Raw genomic sequence first — 18513 nt, forward strand, 5'->3', positions numbered from 1 at the left:
TGCTTGGTGAAATAAGTCAGAGAAAGAGAGATACTAAATGATTTCACTCATATATGGAATTTAAGAAACAAACAAACAAAAAAGAGACAAACAAAACCCCCCAGATTCTTTTTGTAATTTAATTTTTAAATTTATTTTTTATTGAATTATGTTAGTCACCATACAGCACATCATTAGCTTTTGATGTAGTGTTCCGTGATTCACTGTTTACGTATAACACCCAGTGCTCCATGCAATCTGTGCTCTCCTTAATACCCATCACCAGGCTAGCCCATCTCTCCACCTACCTCCCTTCCAAAACCGTCAGTTTGTTTCCTGGAGTCCATAGTCTCTCACGGTTCATCGCCCCCTCTGACTCCCCCGTTTTCATTTTTCCCTTCCTTCTCCTAATGCCCTCCATGCTATTCCTTATGTTCCACAAATTAAAAAAAAAAAAAAAAAACCAGATTCTTAAATACAGAGAACGAACTAGTGGTTGCCAGAGGGGAGGTAGGTTAGGGATTAAGGAAAATGATAAAGGGGAATAAGAGCACTGTCTTATCTTGATGAACACTGAGTAATGCAGAGAAAAGTCATATCATTTTACCGCACACCTGAAACTAATATAATGTGTGTTAATATAATGTATGTTAACTGTACTTGGATTTAAAAAAAAAAAAAAAAAGAAAGAAAGAAAGAAACCAACAGGGCAGGCTTCCTAAGGAGGAGACCAAGGAAAGGGGGCAAGGAGTTGTTAAAACATGTAGTTTTTTAAATTTTTTAACCTCTTTTGTTTTATTTCAGACAATAATTGCTACTGCCATTTCATATGGAGCCGACCTGGAAAAAAATTACAATGCTGGCATTGTTAAATCCATCCCAAGGGGGTGAGTGCGGAGCTCCTCTTAGGCTATACTAAATCAGTACTTTCTATTTAAAAGAAACCTTTTATTACAAGCTTCATTTCACTGATGCTCCTTCCATAGTCTTCCCCATGTGTGATCTTAAGGAAGCACCCACTGGTGCAAACGATCAGACAAACTGTGTGTGTAGAGAAAGTTTGAGCCATTTGTTGAAAAGCAGCTCCCAAAGGCTCTAAGGTTTTTTTCTTCATTTTCTTAAAATGTGGCAGGACTTACACAGTCACCACCAGACTCCTGACTTAAACTCCTGTGTATAATTACAATATAATACAAATAGAATCATGGTTAGTCACATTTATCACACTGAGAACAATCTGCTTGAGAAATAAGGGACAGCTGGCCTTAATTCTCCACCAATTAGTTTAATCAATCTTGGGTAATAATTATGTCATTGGTTCTCACGAATAAAATGCATCATCTTAAGGGAGGTTTTCTATATATTTGGTAGTTCGGTGAGTTCGGAAAGTAGAGTTGAGTATCTTCGTGCACTTCTGTCACCACCTAGATGGGTGAGGGGGTTCTCCTAGAGAACAGAGTAAATTCTTAATTCGGGCTTGTTCTGTAATGTCAGTGAGATATCTCATAAAATGCACTGAATGGACCAAGTGCAGTACGCTGTAATTTCAACATATGGCGTTAAAAAAGAAACCCAGATGTTTGCTAGATTGGTAACATTAACCTCCCACAATTATGACCAGACTCACTGTTAGATAGCCAGCAGGTACTGGTACCAGAGGATGTCACTGTCATGTTTGTTTCCACTGCTTTCCAAGTGACGTGCTTTGCACTTGTGTTTGAGAGTGTGGCGCAGGGGGAACGGGGCAGGGGAGGTCAGCAGAATCATCGGGGTTTTCTCCTGGCTGCCTTTGGAAGGCCACTTTTCCATTCTAGTTGGAGCGGTGGTGCATTTGCCAAATGTTCAGGGCCAACCTCAAGTAAATGGAATCATGTTGATCACGCCTGACTCTCAGTTCTAGGGTCCCACCACTCCCCGCCCTTATCTTTTCAGAAAAGCCGCCTTCACCCTCACTCACCTTCATAGCATTAGCTCATGATCAGGCCAGACATGGGAGGGTTGGCTGTAGCCAAACAGGGCCCCTGAAGAAGGGCAGGAGGTAAGGGAAAGACAACTCAGAGGTCATTGGAAGGTGTCCAGTGTGGGTCCCAAGTGAGTGACGTGAAGCCAAAAATCGGCCCTGCTAAGAACTAGCAAGGTAATACAAATGGATGGCAGCTGTGTGGTACATTCAGGGTCTCCCTACACTTACTGAGCACCTACTATGTGCGTAGGTACTGATTACTTACTCACATCATCCTTCCTTGACTCCTTCCAATAACCCTATGAGAAGAGTATATAGCCCCCATTTGACAGCTGAAGAAACTGGGACTTGGGAATCTTGAATAATATGCCCCAAGTCAGTCAGTCAGTCAGTTTCATACAGAGCCATGGAGCCAGCATTCACATCCTTTGACTTTAAGTCTCTGTGCTTTACACTTTGTGACCCTGGAGAATCAAGGACCTGGTAGAAGGCCCTGGCATTAGAGAAGTTGGCAGGCAGGCAGTGGGCATTAGGTCACAATCAAAGCTGAACTCTGTAGGACTGGAAAGGTATCTGGACAGACTGAATTACCTCGAGTAGGGCTGATTGGGTCTCGGGAATGAGTCACAAGCCTGATAGTATATAAAGATTTTCTTTATTTGTCAGAGAGAGCTCGCACAAGCAGGGGGAGTGGCAGGCAGAGAGAGAAGGAGGCTCTCCACTGAGCAGGGAGCCCGATGTGGGACTCGGTCCCAGGATACTGGGATCATGACCTGAGCCGAAGGCTGACACTTAACCCACTGAGCCACCCAGGTGTCCCCACAAGCCTTGTTTTAAGAAGTGATGTCCAAGCCCACGTCCTCATGAGCAGAGGTGTGATACAAATCTTGTGAGTCAGGATGAGATGTGGGAAAAAAGGAGTCTGGAAAGTAACCTCACCTGTGGGGAGAAAAAGGCTACTGGGGCAGAGAATCAGACAGATCTTGTTACGCACGAAATCAACATTCATACTAGACCTTACTAAATGACCTTGAGCAAGTCACTTCATGTCTCTGGACCTCAGTTCCCTTATCAACAAAAGGAGAGACGTAGATTCAACCATTTCTAGGATATTAGATGAGCATATTAATTTGGATGATATCAGGATATTAGCTAGCTCTAAATTTCTGTGGTTTTTTGTAACAATCTTATTTCTGCTGTAGCACTTCCCTCTGATTAGAGGAGGGGAATGTAGTTTCCTATTAAAGGAAACTCAAACATAAGTGAGGTAGGTGAGGGAGATTGTTTTGGTGGGGTTTTTCTGTTTGTTTGTTTTGGAGGTTTTTTGGCTAGGGACCTCTGGCTGTACGCTCTATGGATAAGTCATCAAGATACAGGTACATGAAAGCCATTCCCCCAGTTTTCATATTTGGGGACAACTGAATGATTATAAGCATGTAGGTTTCCTTCCTTCCCTCCCTTCTTCCTTTTTTTCTTTTTTAAGTGGGCTTTTGTGCCCAAAATGGGGCTTAAGCTCACAACCCTGAGATCAAGCATCACATGTTCTACTGACTGAGCCAGCCAGGTGCCCCTAGGTTTATTTCTTTACATGGTCTGTAGAACAGTTCTGGTATGTCCAACAGTAGCCGTTCAACCCCACAGTCACTAGTCTTAGTCATTGTGATTCTGGAGCATTCTGATAATTACATAAATGTAATCTCATCTGGACTCAAGATTTTAAATATCGTGGCTCTTAAGATGCGGATTTTTTACTCAGCTCTTTTAGCATCCAATTATCGTTTGTCTCTTTCATAGACCCGACATCTCTTCGCACAAGGCAAATCTCATTTTATGGCCAGACTATCTTTTAAATTCGAAGACCTTTAAGATAAAATTGTGTGAGGAGAAACACTAATGTGTGAAATGGCGTGGCATCAGGCTGTATACTACAGAATCCATAATGACACATTTATTTGTGTCAGGGGTATAGATAAGGCAGCACTTGTAGAGGGGATGAAGAAGTCAGCTCATGAGAGAGCGCCAGCTTCTAATTAAAAACTGTAAAAGCAATGCTACCACTTAGTTGTCGCAATCTGCTTTCTTCCCTCGGAATCAAGCAATTTCATGCCTGACTTGGGTCTGGGTGGATATAGCCTTTGGTGAGGTAGGAACAGAGAACTGTGGTCAAATCCTCACTGCGTTTTTTTAATTTGTTTGTTTGTTTTAAAACTCACTAGGTTTTTGCCTCCCATACTTCCACCTGTGAGTCTGTTTTCTGAGATGCTGGCTGCCTCGTTTTCCATCGCCGTGGTGGCTTATGCTATTGCAGTGTCTGTGGGCAAAGTTTATGCCATCAAGTACGATTACACCATCGATGGGAACCAGGTACGGTCACCCTTGCGCTGACCTGCTTTTGTAGGGCGGCAAAGAAGAGAAAGGCATAAACGGGACAGACACTTAGTTGTCTGCTGGAGAAGGGATTGGTTTCTTTCATCAGCCCTTGTCGAGCTGGTTTCCCTCTTCCATGTGTTAATTGAAATTATTTTGAAATACGCAGGCTGCGTCTCTTTTCTTTTTAAGAAATAAGTTGAAGCCAGCCGAATTCTAAGAGTTAATTCAGTCAGGTCCTAAATAACATTCAGCGCTCACATATGAGGTCAGCATGAGAATCCTTCATGCAGTCCAGTGTCTCCAGATATATTTCATAAGGGGAGCTATAATATAGCAAAACAGTGCAGCAAACGCCAGCGATGATGGTTGTGACCGTTTTAAATTCAGGCTCTTGTACACACGGGCCCTTGTTCAGGTGGGCTGATTTTAAATTGCTCCCACGTGTGCAAGTGTGGGCAGTGTCTGGGGCTACCAGACAGGGTGGGCTTGGAAGCTTGCTTTCCTCCTCTTTTTCCTTAAACACTTGGCAGGTCTTGCCCAGTGATTCTATTCGTAGCATCCCTGTCCCCCGGTCTCTGCCTTAGGAATTCATTGCCTTTGGGATCAGCAACATCTTCTCGGGATTCTTCTCTTGTTTTGTGGCCACCACTGCCCTGTCCCGCACCGCCGTCCAGGAGAGCACCGGGGGAAAGACCCAGGTAAGGCACAGCAGCGTGGGGGTGTCACGGTCCTGCAAGGGATGGGCCGGGGAACAGCACCCGGAAAGGCGTTTAGGAGAGCCGAGTAAGGCAAGTAGCCTTGGAGCGCGGAGGCTTCTGCCTTGGGAGGCACAGATCCGAGCAGATCTGAGCAGATCTGACCTGGGGCTCACTTATCAACTTGATCCATCTCCTCCCCAGAAACCTCTCTGACATTGATGGTTTCCCAATGCCCAGATCCTCAAAGGAATCTCTGTGTCAGTGCTCAGCTCGCAGGTGGCTGTATTGACCTGCAACCTGGGTTTCCGGGATAAGAAGAACTGACAAGGAAATTAGTGGTGAAGAATGCTGATTTTTATCAATGTGTTATCTGGAGATAGAGAAGACGGAGCGCGCACTTTCTGGTGTTAGTGAGCTGTTGCATTTTCGGGAGAATCCAAAGTGTCCACTATGTTTCCTTTCCAAGGATCAGGAAAGTTCCTGATAGGAAGTTCCTGATAGAATTTCCTCTAGAAGCCTTCGTCCCACAGAACAAGTCTGCCAGCCGGGGATATTTTGGTGATAACATTTTGGCCTTTCCTCTCGAGGACGATTTTTGTTCCTGAAGTTCTACCCATGGATTTAATCTTATCAGTGTGGTTTTAGGTTGTTACCTTCACAAAGGGACCTCAAATCTGGCATCCCAGTTCATCTCTGAATCACCCCACCTTTGGCCACAAAGCTAAGGAGCCATTCTCAAAGGCTATCCTTTCTAGCGGGGCACGGGGTCAGATTTGCCAAAACAGGTGAATGGCGGCAAGGGACAGGCTCAGGAATTGTGTTTCTGTTGTGCCTGGGGGGTGGTTCCCTTCCCCACACAGAGGTATTGTAAAAAGTGTATTGAGACTATAAAGAAGGATGTCATTGAATCCAAGGTAAGTACTAGGACACACACGAGCTTCAGTTAGGGTTTGTTATGGCAGGGACACACAGCAGTGTGAAAGAGATTGAGAAAACTTGTGACTCCCTACAGTGGCCTGCCCAAGAGGAGCCTTAATTGTCCCCAGGGCGCATGTGATGCTCCTTTCCCATTTATAATGGATCTCTGTGTAGGGGGATTGGAAGAATGGGCCTCTTCCAATTTCTTGGGTCCTGTTGAACAACATCTAATTTTAATTTTCAGAAATTATCTTTTTAAAATTGAACTTCCTTTTTTTGGGGTGAGGGGGAGACAGACCAGACCTTTCTAGCTCTGTGGGAGCAGGGAAGACAATCCAGCCCATACCAGGAGGCCGAGCCAGGTGTCTGTGGTCGGGGGGAAGAGGTCAGAGGTGATTTCCAGAGCTGCCCCCATGTTCCAGTGGCGGCTGTCAGCACACGAGTTGAAGTGAGATGAAAGCGCTCTGCTATCATCGGAGATGGGGCATTGACAGACTCTCCAGGGCCCGGGGCTGTATGCGGGTGTAGGCGGGTCCCCCACGGGTGATGTCCACTCTCCTGCTGTGGCGTGCGGGCTCAAAGGAGGCACGGGCCAGCCGGCCCAGGAAGAATGCCCGTGTAAAGCGACTCCTTGGCAGAGGGCTTGGGGATAATGGTGTTCTGGTAAGCTAACACCCACCGCCACACACTGGCATGTATTATATTTAGGAATGAAGGATGCCAGCATTTCAGTACTGAGGAATGAAGCAAGCACAGAAGGGGCTTGACATTTAATTACTGAAATGTATACTGAGTTCTGGGGTTAAAAGTCCAAGTGCCTGGACTGAAATCCAGGGACTCATGACTACATAAACTGGACGGTCTCCCCCTGTTGTGTGGCTTCTCGGGCTTTCTCTCATGTTGGGGGCCTTGGTGTCAGCATCTATAAAATGGGAACATTAACTGCATCCACTCAAAGGGATGTTGTGAGGATTGAATAAAAACGTCTAGAAAGTCCTGGCGCGTTCTTGTAAATGCTGATTGTTCCCATCTGTCGCTCCTCACGGTAGGGGAGCATCGTGTCCCAGTGATACATATGTTGTCCCTGACACAGAAGAACCAGTCCTCTCCCAGCTGAATGAACAGGGTAGCGAGGGTTAGTGCTCGCTGTGTGCAGCACATTCTCAGACTGCAGCAGGGCTTAACGGTACAGCCCGTTCTTTCTCTCACCCTCACCTGACTCCTACGGACTCACCAGAAACTCTGATTACTAACTGTTCTCTGATCTGATTACGTTCTCACTTAGAATCATTAATTATCTAGTGATTGCATGTGCTCATAGATATAAAATCTACCGCAATTCCCACAAACCAGCCTTATAAAGTAAGTACAAGTAACAGAATCCTCTCAGATTTTAAGAGAGTGGCCAGGATTCATGTCGGTCCCCATCATTGGCGGCTTCCTGTCCCATGTACCAGGCGGGTAGGTGGCCATTCTCCTGGCAGGAGCTGGGCAGCTGGCTGTGATCTCTGTCCCCAGATCTCCGTTTCTTTCAGCTACTCGCAGAGCCCCACATCCACAGCGAGATGCAAGTGGCTCGTGATTGGCGACCAGTGTTGGTTATGCCATTATATGGAAGGGAGGGAGGGACGGAGGGAGAGAGAAAGGAAGAAAGGGAGGGAGGAAGAAAAAAGGGAAGGAAGAAGCATGGATGGATAGGTAGAGAGAGGATATTAGTTTCTCTGCTCAGAGAGGAGAGGGAAAGCCACCAAGGTACAGGCCTCCTAGAGGTGTGGTGCTAAGGGGCAACAGAGCCTAAAAAAGAAGTCTGGAAGTACAAAACGAAGTTTCTAGTCCAACAGATACATAATCTAACCATAATGAGAAGGTTGGAATGATCCATTTGCCAGGTGGGAAGACTGTGACTTTGAAGTTTTCTGATGTTTCTGGATTTTCCTTTGATGTGGGCCTGATCTCTCTCTTCACCTGCAACCTCTTGCGGCCGGCGGCACTTGTGCCCCAGCCTGTCTTCCCTGTTGCTTCTCCCACTGCTTTGCTTCTGGTGCTCTGTCTCCTTTTCTCCTCTGTTTCAGAGTTTCTGGTCTTCACCTCGGCCACGCTGCAGCCGTCTCAGTGCTAATCACACCAGAGAATAGCCCCACCCCTCAGCCTCTCTCCTAACTATTCACGGATCTTAGCAGAGCTTTTTGGCCCGCGAAGGTAAAGTTTCTGAAGGTCCTTTATGCCCCGCATGCTGGTGCCCCCGTCCCTGGGGCCACACTCTGAGCCTGTGTCTGGGGACAGAGGAGCAGGGGATGCGGTCCCACGTGTCCTGGTGCTCGTGTAGCATTCTGAATTTGCGCTGGGACCGGGCCATTTAGTTCCTCTGCGATTTTTGTGGGAATCATATGCCGTTAGTACCAGGTGTTGTCAGAATCGCTGTTAGTGCTGCGCCTTCCACGATGCGGAAGAATCCGATGTGAATGGCGCAGGTTATTTCTTGGGGGAAGAGGTGGCCCCGCTCTGGCAAATGGTTACAAGTCTGGCCTCCCGATGGGACACCGAAGCTCTAGGTCAGTAACAGCAATCCCAGTGCGGCTGGCTTTCCCTGCGCAGGCTCCGTCTCCACGTTTCCTTTAATTCCTCTGCGATAGCCTCCCTGTGTATGTTGCCCACTTTTTTCCTTCCGTTGTGGAGAGTTTTCGGAACTAATTCTCATTTCTCTCAACAGTATTGAGCAGGAGGAGGGAGTAGGGCAGCGTCAAGCGGCCCCGCAAACAGACTGCCCTGCACGTACCCACATCCCACAAGCTAGACACCAGTGGGGAAGCTGAGTCCTGCTCACGGCAGGTGTGTGTCTTTCAGATTGCCGGCATCATCTCGGCTGGGATCGTGATGATCGCCATCGTCGCCCTGGGGAAGCTGCTGGAACCCTTGCAGAAGGTACAGCCCTGCTTCTCAGCATACTGATTGCATAATCTCGCTTCCCTGCTCAGCCACCGGAGAAATAACAGGAGGTTTAAAACTCACCTGGTGGAAAGCCCTTGCCCTGAATAACACAGCCTTCCCTGTCTCTCCCTGCAGTCGGTCTTGGCTGCCGTTGTCATCGCCAACCTGAAAGGGATGTTCATGCAAGTGTGTGACATTCCTCGTCTGTGGAGACAGAATAAGATAGATGCTGTAAGTCACTTACTGCCTGTTTTTGTCTGAAATAATATTTGGTTCTTCTTCTTTTTTTTTTTTTAAAGATGTTATTTATCTACTTGACAGAGAGAGAACGAGCGAGCGCACAAGCAGGGGGAGTGGCAGGCAGAGGGAGAGGGAGAAGCAGGCTCACCACTGAGCACGGAGCCCAATATAGGACTTAATGCCAGGACCCCCAAGATTATGATCCGAGAAGAAGGCAGACAGTTAACTAACTGAGCCACCCAGCCAAGATTTGGTTCTTACGTGCCTCCTGCCACATCATTATGTGGGGGACATGTCTCCTAAATCTCATTTGCATTTTGGGATTCCCAGAGAAGAGACTAGAATTGTGTGTATAAGCCAAGGCTCTGAAGCCAAGTTTTGTGAATGTCCTGTATCTCTGGGGAGATCTTTTGCCGTCTAGGAAGAATCTCCTACAAACAAACACCAAACAAACCAACCAGACCAACAACCAAATTAAAAAACAAAACAAATTCTTTAAAAAAAAAAAAAAAAAAACCTCTGTAATATAGAAGGACAAACAAAACACAAAACAAAGCAAAACCAAAGTACAAAACCCTTGCTGAGTCTAACTCTGTCCAAAGTAAGCTTCGCAACTGAGGAACTGTGACAACCAGAAGCTATATCCTTCCGAGTCCCGCTCTCATTTAAACTATGGCAGACAGAAAGGAGAAAAATGCATCCCTCCAAGATGCATTGTAAAGTGAAAAAGAGACCAGCGCAGCATGGCATAGTGTGTACAATGCATGAAAAGACGGGAAAAGAAAATACTGCCGTTCAGTCATATTTGCTTGTATTTGCAGAAAACGATGCTGGCGAAAAGTGCGCACATGCACGTGCCAGAGACACATGAGAAAACAGATGAGAACACAGGGAGAGAGGCTGGATGGATGGAGAAGGGAGGGGGTTGGGAGCAAGACTTTTCACTGTAGACCTTTTTCATATTAATTCCACTTTGAACTTTGTTCGTATTTTCCCTATTTAAAAGTCACGAAAGCACGTTGAAATGGGACAGTCGGTCTTTACCAGAAAGGTCAATTTCCACGTCCTCTTAACATGAAGTAGAGTCCGAGTATATAAAAAAAAAAAAAAGCTGTGATTTGTTCATGGACAGTTGATCTGTTTTCACAGGTGGTCTCTCACTGCACGGCCCCTGCCGGATTAAAGCAGTTCTTCCTTTTCTGTTTTGTCCTAGGTTATCTGGGTGTTTACGTGCATAGCATCCATCATTCTGGGGCTGGACCTCGGTTTACTAGCCGGCCTCATGTTTGGACTGCTTACTGTGGTCCTCAGAGTGCAATTGTGAGTAATGCAGACCCAGGTCTCCCTTAAACAGGACCACACACCCTGAGCTTCCTTATACCATTTTGATAAAATATAAGGAAACCACTCCCTTTCATAATAGTTTCTATACATTGAGGGCTTCTATGAATTAAGCCCATAGTGCTTGACATACGTTATCATATTTAGTCTTCGGGAAAAAAAATCCCATGAACATATTTTATTATTGTCATTCTATAGGTAAGCAGTTCGAGGCTCAGAAAGGTTAAGAACTTTTCCAAAGATCACACAGCTAAGTCAGGCTTTGAACCTGGGTGTGTCTCACCCCCAAATCTGTGCACTTAGCCGTGTGCTCTTTGGCTGTGTGCTCCTTTCAGGGGTGATAAGACGCAAAGATTCATGACTCAGCAAAGGACTGAGGTGGTTCCTTCTGCAAATGAGATGCCACACGTGGGACACTGGGCCCGAGGCTAGGGTCAAGGTAGCCGCTAAACAGATTGCAGCCCGGTTTCTCCTGAAGCTAGGAACCCAGAACGGAAGACTTTGAAAGTGTTGATTGTGGGCAGGATTCATTCAGACCCACCAAATGGAGCGTGCGTCCCACAGGCCACACGATTATATGAAGTAGAGGCCATTAGGACATATGCAGAGGGAAAGCAGCAAAGGCGTGGCTCGACGCCACCAAGAGTGATCTGTGAGGGGTCCTGAGCATCTGGGTTTCTGTTGGTTCTGTAGTGACTCTTGAGAGGCTTTCCATGTGTGCCCTCCTGGGTCTGTGAAGCCGTCCCAGGGGAGAGGCAAACAGAGCCTGTCTCTCTCCTCAAAACCTCTGTTACCTTTCCAGACTTCTGGCCTCTTCTCTGCCTGGGCTTTGGTTGCAAAGGAGTAAGAAACCTGGAAAAACATCATCCAAGACCCCTCCCACTTTGCTTAAGCCCACCCTTCTTTCTTTCTTTATTTTTTTAATTATGCTATGTCAGTCACCATACAGTACATCATTAGTTTTCGATGTAGTGCTCCATGATTCATTGTTTACGTATAACACCCAGTGCTCCATGCAGTCCACGTCCTTCCTAATACCCACCACCAAGCTCACCCATCCCCCGACCCTCCTCCCCTCTAAACCCCTCAGTTTGATTCCCGGAGTCCACAGTCTTTCATGGTTTGTCTCCCCCTCTGATTCCCCCCACCTTCATTTTTCCCTTCCTTCTCCTAATGACGTCCATGCTATTCCCTACATTCCACAAATAAGTGGACCATATGATAATTGACTCTCTCTGCTTGACTGACTTCACTCAGCATAATCTCCTCCAGTCCCATCCATGTTGATACAAAAGTTGAGTACTCATCCTTTCTGATGCCTGAGTAATATTCCATTGTGTATGTGGACCACATCTTCTTTATCCATTCATCTGTTGAAGGGCATCTCGACTCCTTCCACCGTTTGGCTATTTTGGACATTACGGCTATAAACATTGGGGTGCACATGACCCTTCTTTTAATGACATCTGTATCTGTGGGATAAATACCCAGTAGTGGTATTTTTAACTTTTTGAGGAAACTGCACACGGTTTTCCAAAGTTAAGCCCACCCTTCTCATTGCACCAACCAGTTCCCCTTCTTCCCCAAAGCTTGTGTTCACTGCCTCGGGGCCCCTACGTGGTTGCCTATGGGCCCAGAGAGTTCCCAAGTTCCCTGTGTGCCCAGTTTGCTGCTGGGAAATAACTCCAAACCTGTGCTTGGAAGATGCTGCTTCTCGTGCTCTCTGTGCCTCAGTGTCTACTTGGCCTTGTGAGGGTGTGGTTGGGAGAGAAAAGTTTATGGAGAAAGATGATGTAGCTTATGAGCTTTACATGAATATTCAGCACAGCCCGATAAGCTGAAGATAAAGCAGCAGCACATTTTAGTTCCTCATTCGATAACCAGGCTTTTAGCCAAGCAAAAGCCACATCCTCCACAATGCTTCATTGCCAGTAATTATATGGCTGATCTGGAGAGCACGTTGCCAAGAGTACCCCAAACAGATACTCTTTCTTCAGGAATTGTTATTTAACATCTGTCCCTGGTCTCACTTGAAGAATCACAGGATTTATTCGATTACATGAGGAGCAGGAAGACAACAGTCTGGTTGATGGGAGGAACTTTCTCCTGGTCCCCCCAGGCTCCCATTTCTACCAACTGAGACTAATTTGATCCCTTGAAGACTCGTCATACTTCCTCAGAAAGTTGCTATACCTCACGAGTAAGTTCCAGGTGTTGTGCTAGGCTGTGAGGACCCCTGGGTCAAATGTAGATGCTGCCCCTTACCTCCAGGGCCTTTTTGACCTTACCTGACCCTCAGCTTACCCATAAAAATGAAGATAGGACCGCTGATCTTCCAGAAGAATAGTGGCACTTAGATAAAATTTACCATGTGTGAAAGCTCTTTGTTTGTCCTCTGAAGTGTAATACACACGGAAGAGGGCTGCTCACGACTTCTCTCAGCCCTCAGGGAAGTCCTCCTCCTCCCAGGGCCCACGCAAACACCAGCCGTTCATTTCGGAGCAGAGCTGGCTGTAGGAAGATGTCATCTGTAATGAAGACACAGGCCCAAAACACCAGAACGATGGGCTCTTTCCTATCTGTTATTTCTTCTAATGTTTTATTCCAAAGGAGGCCTGTTCCAAAAAATCCTGACCTGATTTTTCTTCTCTTAGTCCCTCATGGAATGGCCTGGGAAGCGTTCCTAGCACAGACATTTACAAAAGTACCAAGAGTTACAAAAATGTAAGTGCCTTTGTGAGACATTTGCTGGATTTGGGTTTTCCAGCCTGGATTTTCAGGGCCAGCTTATTTCTCTTTTAGTGTGTCAGGTACAAGGTAGTTAAGGGGGGAGGCTTCTGCCAGGAATGTCTAGAAGTCCACGGCGGGGGGGGGGTGTTGTGAAAACTTTGACCCAATGTGCCTTCTGATATGCATGACTTGGATGAATTGTGCCCATGCTAGTGTGAAGGTCCTATTCATGTAAAGCCATTGTAAGAGAAATTTCTTAAAATAGCCAATTTGAGGATTGCAGGAAGTTTCCACAAAATTCTATTCCTCTGCTATGTAATCTTTATCCTCTATGAAATTACCTGAAATCCCCATAAGGTTATCTTCATTTAATTCTAACCAGAGACAATTTTAAGTTCTCGTCACAAGGAACCTTCTTTGACATGTTGCTCTAATCTTGGAAGAAACAATATATGATACTGGAGATGGAAAAAAACCAAATCCCACGGATGGACTTTTGTCCCTGCAAACAAACTAGCTTAGTGGTCACCAGGGCAAAAAGCAGAGGAAGAAAATTTTGGACACTGACCCTGGAATTCCATTAGCTGCTACTTAACTTATTTGCACATTCTTTCTCAGTTATGTTGAGCCAAGTGCTGCCCAGAGCTAAACATGATGGTAGAGAATCTTCTGGCTCATGGGCTGAGTTTGGGAGTTTGCAGTTCAAGGCTCCACCCTGGGGAGAGTGACACCTGTGTCACTCTGAGTGACACCGTGTGTCACTCAGCCTCCCAGCTCCTACTCGCTCCTCTCAGGGACTGAACTGAAATTGCTAGGATTCCTAAAGACTGGAACAATCTAGGATTTTGTAAGCTTTTTTTTGGTTTGGCCACTCTGTGTCAGGGCAAGAACAAGCAGATGATATCACAGGCCTCAGTTCTTGCAAATCCCCTTGTTTGCTACCTTTTTTTTCCTTTTAAAGAATAGTAGCCAAAGAACAAAGTGGGCAGGGAGTGGTATGAACTTGAGGCAAAATTATTGCTAAAAATAGTGTCACTGAAAAATAATCATGTCCCTGTTCTCAGCCTCAGTTTCTCCATCTGGAAATCAGAGGGTGCATAATTGCTTATGGAGGCCCTTCCTAACTTGACCTTCTGTGAGACTGTAAAATACCAGTGGTTTTATTTTTTTATTTTTATTTTTACTTTTAAAGATTTTATTTATTGGACAGAGAGAGACGGTGAGAAGGGGAACACAAGCAGGGGGAGTAGGAGAGGGAGAGCCAGGTTGTGCTGAGCAGGGAGCCCAGCGTGGGGCTTGATCCCAGGACCCTGGGATCATGACCTAAGTTAAAGACACTTAACAATTGAGCCTCCCAGGCGCCCCTCCAGTTTTAATAACCTGTGGCCTCTAACTGGGGGAAGCCCCTATTCAGGTAGAGGTGGGTGCTGCTGCCTAGTTCCTTTGAACAACTGAAACTCCCCTCCTAGTGGAGAAGCTAGAATTTTTTAAAAAAGATTTTATTTATTTGAGAGAGAAAGAGAGAGAGAGAGAGCCAGAGGTGGGGGAGGGGGAGCAAAGGGGGAGGGAGGGGGATAAGCAGACTCTGTGCTGAGCATGGAGTCCAAGAAGGGTGGACTCCATCCCAGGACCCCTGTGATCATGGCCTGAGCTGAAACCAAGAGTCAGAGGCTCCACTGACTAAGCCCCCCAGGTGGCCCAAAAAGCCAGAAATTGAATCAAATGTTTGAAGCCCAAGATTATTTAACCTCACGCTTTCTTTTTTTTTTATGCTAGATTGAAGAACTTGAAGGAGTGAAGATTCTTAGATTTTCTAGTCCTATTTTTTATGGCAACGTTGATGGTTTTAAAAAATGTATCAAGTCCACAGTGAGTATTTTATCCCTAGAAATTTGGTTTCTAACCTCCTTTGAGACTTCCTTCATTCTGTAGGTATTTATTGGCTCAAACTGGGCTAAGGTCCTACACCCTATTCCATCTGTATGGGGCTTTAAGAATTATAAGATCCAAGTAACTTACAGTCTATTGGAGGATAGGAAAATACCAATAATACCGTATGTGTTAAAATCCAGGTAGCAATAACTATGGAAGACAAAAACAGCAGAGATGTCTCCAGGCGGAATTTGAGTTCCAAATAAGTAGTATACACAGTACATGTGAGGAAGTTTCCAGAAGGGAGCAATCCCTGCGAGTTGGATGGACCAGGCTGGGTGTGACAGTTGGGCAGAAGAGTGGTTATGTCAGGTGTTTGGGAACCCTGTGAGCTGAGAGTCCAAGGTATGTACACATCTTTGGGTTGGGAGGTATCTGCCCAGTTGGAATAAAGGGCAAAAAGTGTAAGTGAAATATGTCAGCAGGAAACTGTGGTCTTGAATGCCATGCCAACTGTGGTCTTGAATGCTTAGCTCTGATGCTAAGTCTCCCTGAGTGGGGTCCAGAGCAAACTGGTTCACAGGAATGGTCCTCTGTGATTTTGCAATAACATAAAGGCTCTGTGAGGTCAAGGACCTTTGTTAACATAGGCTTAAAGCTAAAGAGGTTTTTCTTCACTGTTTTTGGTTGTTTTTTGTTGTTGTTCTGTTTTTACCAGTGTAGAGCCTTTAATATGAGACTGTCTTTCCTGAGTCTCTGGGTAGGTGGGGGAGGGTTGATGGGGCGACAGCCACCAGACCTTAGAATTTCTTTTTCAACAGGATGTCGCAAGGAATAATAGTACTTGAGAAACAACCTTCCCAGATAACAATTGCCATTAATGAGCATTAGGAACCAGACATTTTAAGTAATTTGACATTTTTTCCCAAAGGTTGGATTTGATGCCATTAGAGTATATAATAAGAGGCTGAAAGCACTGAGGAAAATACAGAAACTCATCAAAAAAGGACAATTAAGAGCAACAAAGGTGAGGCGACATTTTTCTTTTCCCTGTTAAATTCTTTCCCATTTTCAGAGGAAAATGAAAGCAGTTAGTTAGTTAAAATTAGATTTATTCCCTTTGGTACCCAGATATGTACAAGGAGACAGTAATGTTGTTCTTGTAGGCAAGAGGAAATGGGAGAGAATTTAAAAATCAGCAGACCTCTCTGGAAACAGAAGGTTTGATTTTTTTTTCCCCCCATCGATAAATAAACCTTATTTTTACTGAAGGGAACAAAATTAGTGCTAATTCAATGCCAGAAAATTGCTCACAGTAGAAGACAGTTAAGTTCATAAACTTTTAGATCTATTACCTTTTATTCAGACTCTCCTGCCTATGTATCTCTTGGCCAAGTTCCACAATCTTCCAGAAATCAAGAGTTTCCTGGCTGCTCTGCTCTTCCATTTTTCTTCCTAGGGAACATCACAGTTTGGACTGAGGTAAATCTCATTCCTTAAGAGTTCATCCCTTTGATGTTTTGCTTGCCAAGGAAAAGTGTATAGGACTTTTAAGTAAATGGAGTTGAATCTTTAAAAGATGTCTCCCAGTGTTTGGCACTGAAGCTGGCAGTGTTTTCTTTGTTTAGAATGGCATTATAAGGGATGCTGGTTCATCGAATAATGCTTTTGAGCCTGATGAAGATATTGAAGATCCAGAAGACCTTGATATCCCAACCAAGGAAATAGAGATTCAAGTGGATTGGAACTCTGAGCTTCCAGTCAAAGTGAATGTTCCCAAAGTGCCAATCCATAGTCTCGTGCTTGACTGTGGAGCTGTGTCTTTCTTGGATGTTGTTGGAGTGAGATCCCTGCGAATGGTAAGGTTTTGGTGCTTTGGTTTATAGATCTGGAGCTTGGGCAGTAGTAATAGGGTAAGGGACACCTGGTCTTACAAAGGGACAATTGTTGGATCTGTAGTTTTTGTAGAGGAATGCTTTTGCAATAGAGTATAATATTTGAAAGCATGGGCTGTGTGGCCAGACGGGGGGCAGGGGGGTGGTGTTTTGAATACCGGGTCTACTACTTACTAGTGGTGTGACCATGGACAAGTCACTTAATCTATCTGTACCTCAGTTTCTTCATCTGCAGTATGGGGGTAATGATGGTACCTACTTCACAAGGTTTGTTATGAGGATTAAATAGGCATATATATATATATATATATATGTATATATTATATATGTAGTTTATTTTATTAGCTACATATATAATACATATTATATAGGTATTATGTATAAAGAGGTAGTTTAGAAGAGTATCTTAGGAAATATATTTATTAAGTTTTCTTTTTCTTGGAGTACATAGAAGATAAGATATTAGAAGGAGGAAAAATGGATAACTGTTTGTGTCAAGTGTTATGTTTTTATTTGTAACACAAACAACAGCAGGGTAAGGACCCCCAGAGAACAGGGTAGGACTGGAAAAGCAGGTGTCATTAAGAGGTTAGAACAGGAAGCAGGTCGGTTATCTAAGACATCAAATGGATAACTGTTTGTGTCAAGTGTTATGTTTTTATTTGTAACACAAACAACAGCAGGGTAAGGACCCCCAGAGAACAGGGTAGGACTGGAAAAGCAGGTGTCATTAAGAGGTTAGAACAGGAAGCAGGTCGGTTATCTAAGTTGAGGAGCATGTGGGGCAGAAACTTTCATGGTGTCAGAAACCAGTTATGCAGGCTCAAGCAAATAATTGTGGAGTGCCTAATATTTGCCAAGTGCTCGCCAGGCATAAGAGAGACACGATAAAGCCACCGCAGCCCCTATCCTGGGGGGATAAACAGTCTAGAGGGGAAGGCAAACATTAAGCAAACATTTAACCAACTGTATGAAGTGCCCCCACACACAGACTAACCAGTGTGTCAATGCGGCTAGATGTTAAATTTAGGTGAAGTTTCAGATAGGTATTAAGAGGGTCGGGGTTAAAAACAGGTTCAAGGCACCGACAATCAGATGTAATAAATGGAAATGACCCCGGTAGGTGAAGGGGATTAAGAGTACACGTAATCATGATGAACATTGGGTAATACAGGGAACTGCTGAATCCCTACATTGTAACCCTGAGACTAATGCAACACTGTAGTTAACTACACTGGAATTAAAATTAAAAAAAATTTTAAGTCTATTTAAAAAGTATGGCAATGACCCCTAACTGGGGTTTAATCCTAACTGGAAGCTTAATCGGGGCTTCCTGGCTACCTGGGCAAGAGCAAGTGATGATTCCATGGGGTGGGTCCTGGGCTGGTGAGGTAGAAAAGTGATTATTATACTAGGCAGAAGAGTTCAGGAATATGCTGGCAGGTTCTATTCCAGCTATTTTGGAAAACCTCGCTATTATAATAACCATTTGAGAACGGAAATGAAGACATAAATCTTGTTCTGCCTTGTGCATTTCACTCAGCTGCGGCTCAGATCCATTGTAGATTGTGTTAGTCCA

General features: G+C 45.0%; 1 protein-coding gene across 2 annotated transcripts in view; it reads left to right on the top strand.

Moving 5' to 3' along the window:
* SLC26A4 (solute carrier family 26 member 4) overlaps nucleotides 1-18513 on the top strand; it is a 49344-nt gene that overhangs the window by 19514 nt on the left and 11317 nt on the right. For both annotated transcript variants that reach the window (XM_032305544.1, XM_032305545.1), the window contains exons 8-17: nucleotides 784-866; nucleotides 4159-4306; nucleotides 4897-5010; nucleotides 8773-8850; nucleotides 8992-9087; nucleotides 10310-10416; nucleotides 13092-13161; nucleotides 14944-15036; nucleotides 15971-16066; nucleotides 16668-16898. In XM_032305544.1, coding sequence (XP_032161435.1) covers nucleotides 784-866; nucleotides 4159-4306; nucleotides 4897-5010; nucleotides 8773-8850; nucleotides 8992-9087; nucleotides 10310-10416; nucleotides 13092-13161; nucleotides 14944-15036; nucleotides 15971-16066; nucleotides 16668-16898 — 1116 coding nt within the window. The remainder of the gene's footprint in view (nucleotides 1-783; nucleotides 867-4158; nucleotides 4307-4896; nucleotides 5011-8772; nucleotides 8851-8991; nucleotides 9088-10309; nucleotides 10417-13091; nucleotides 13162-14943; nucleotides 15037-15970; nucleotides 16067-16667; nucleotides 16899-18513) is intronic.

This window comes from Mustela erminea, chromosome 11, assembly GCF_009829155.1.
Source record: "Mustela erminea isolate mMusErm1 chromosome 11, mMusErm1.Pri, whole genome shotgun sequence".
NCBI classification, from domain to species: domain Eukaryota; kingdom Metazoa; phylum Chordata; class Mammalia; order Carnivora; family Mustelidae; genus Mustela; species Mustela erminea.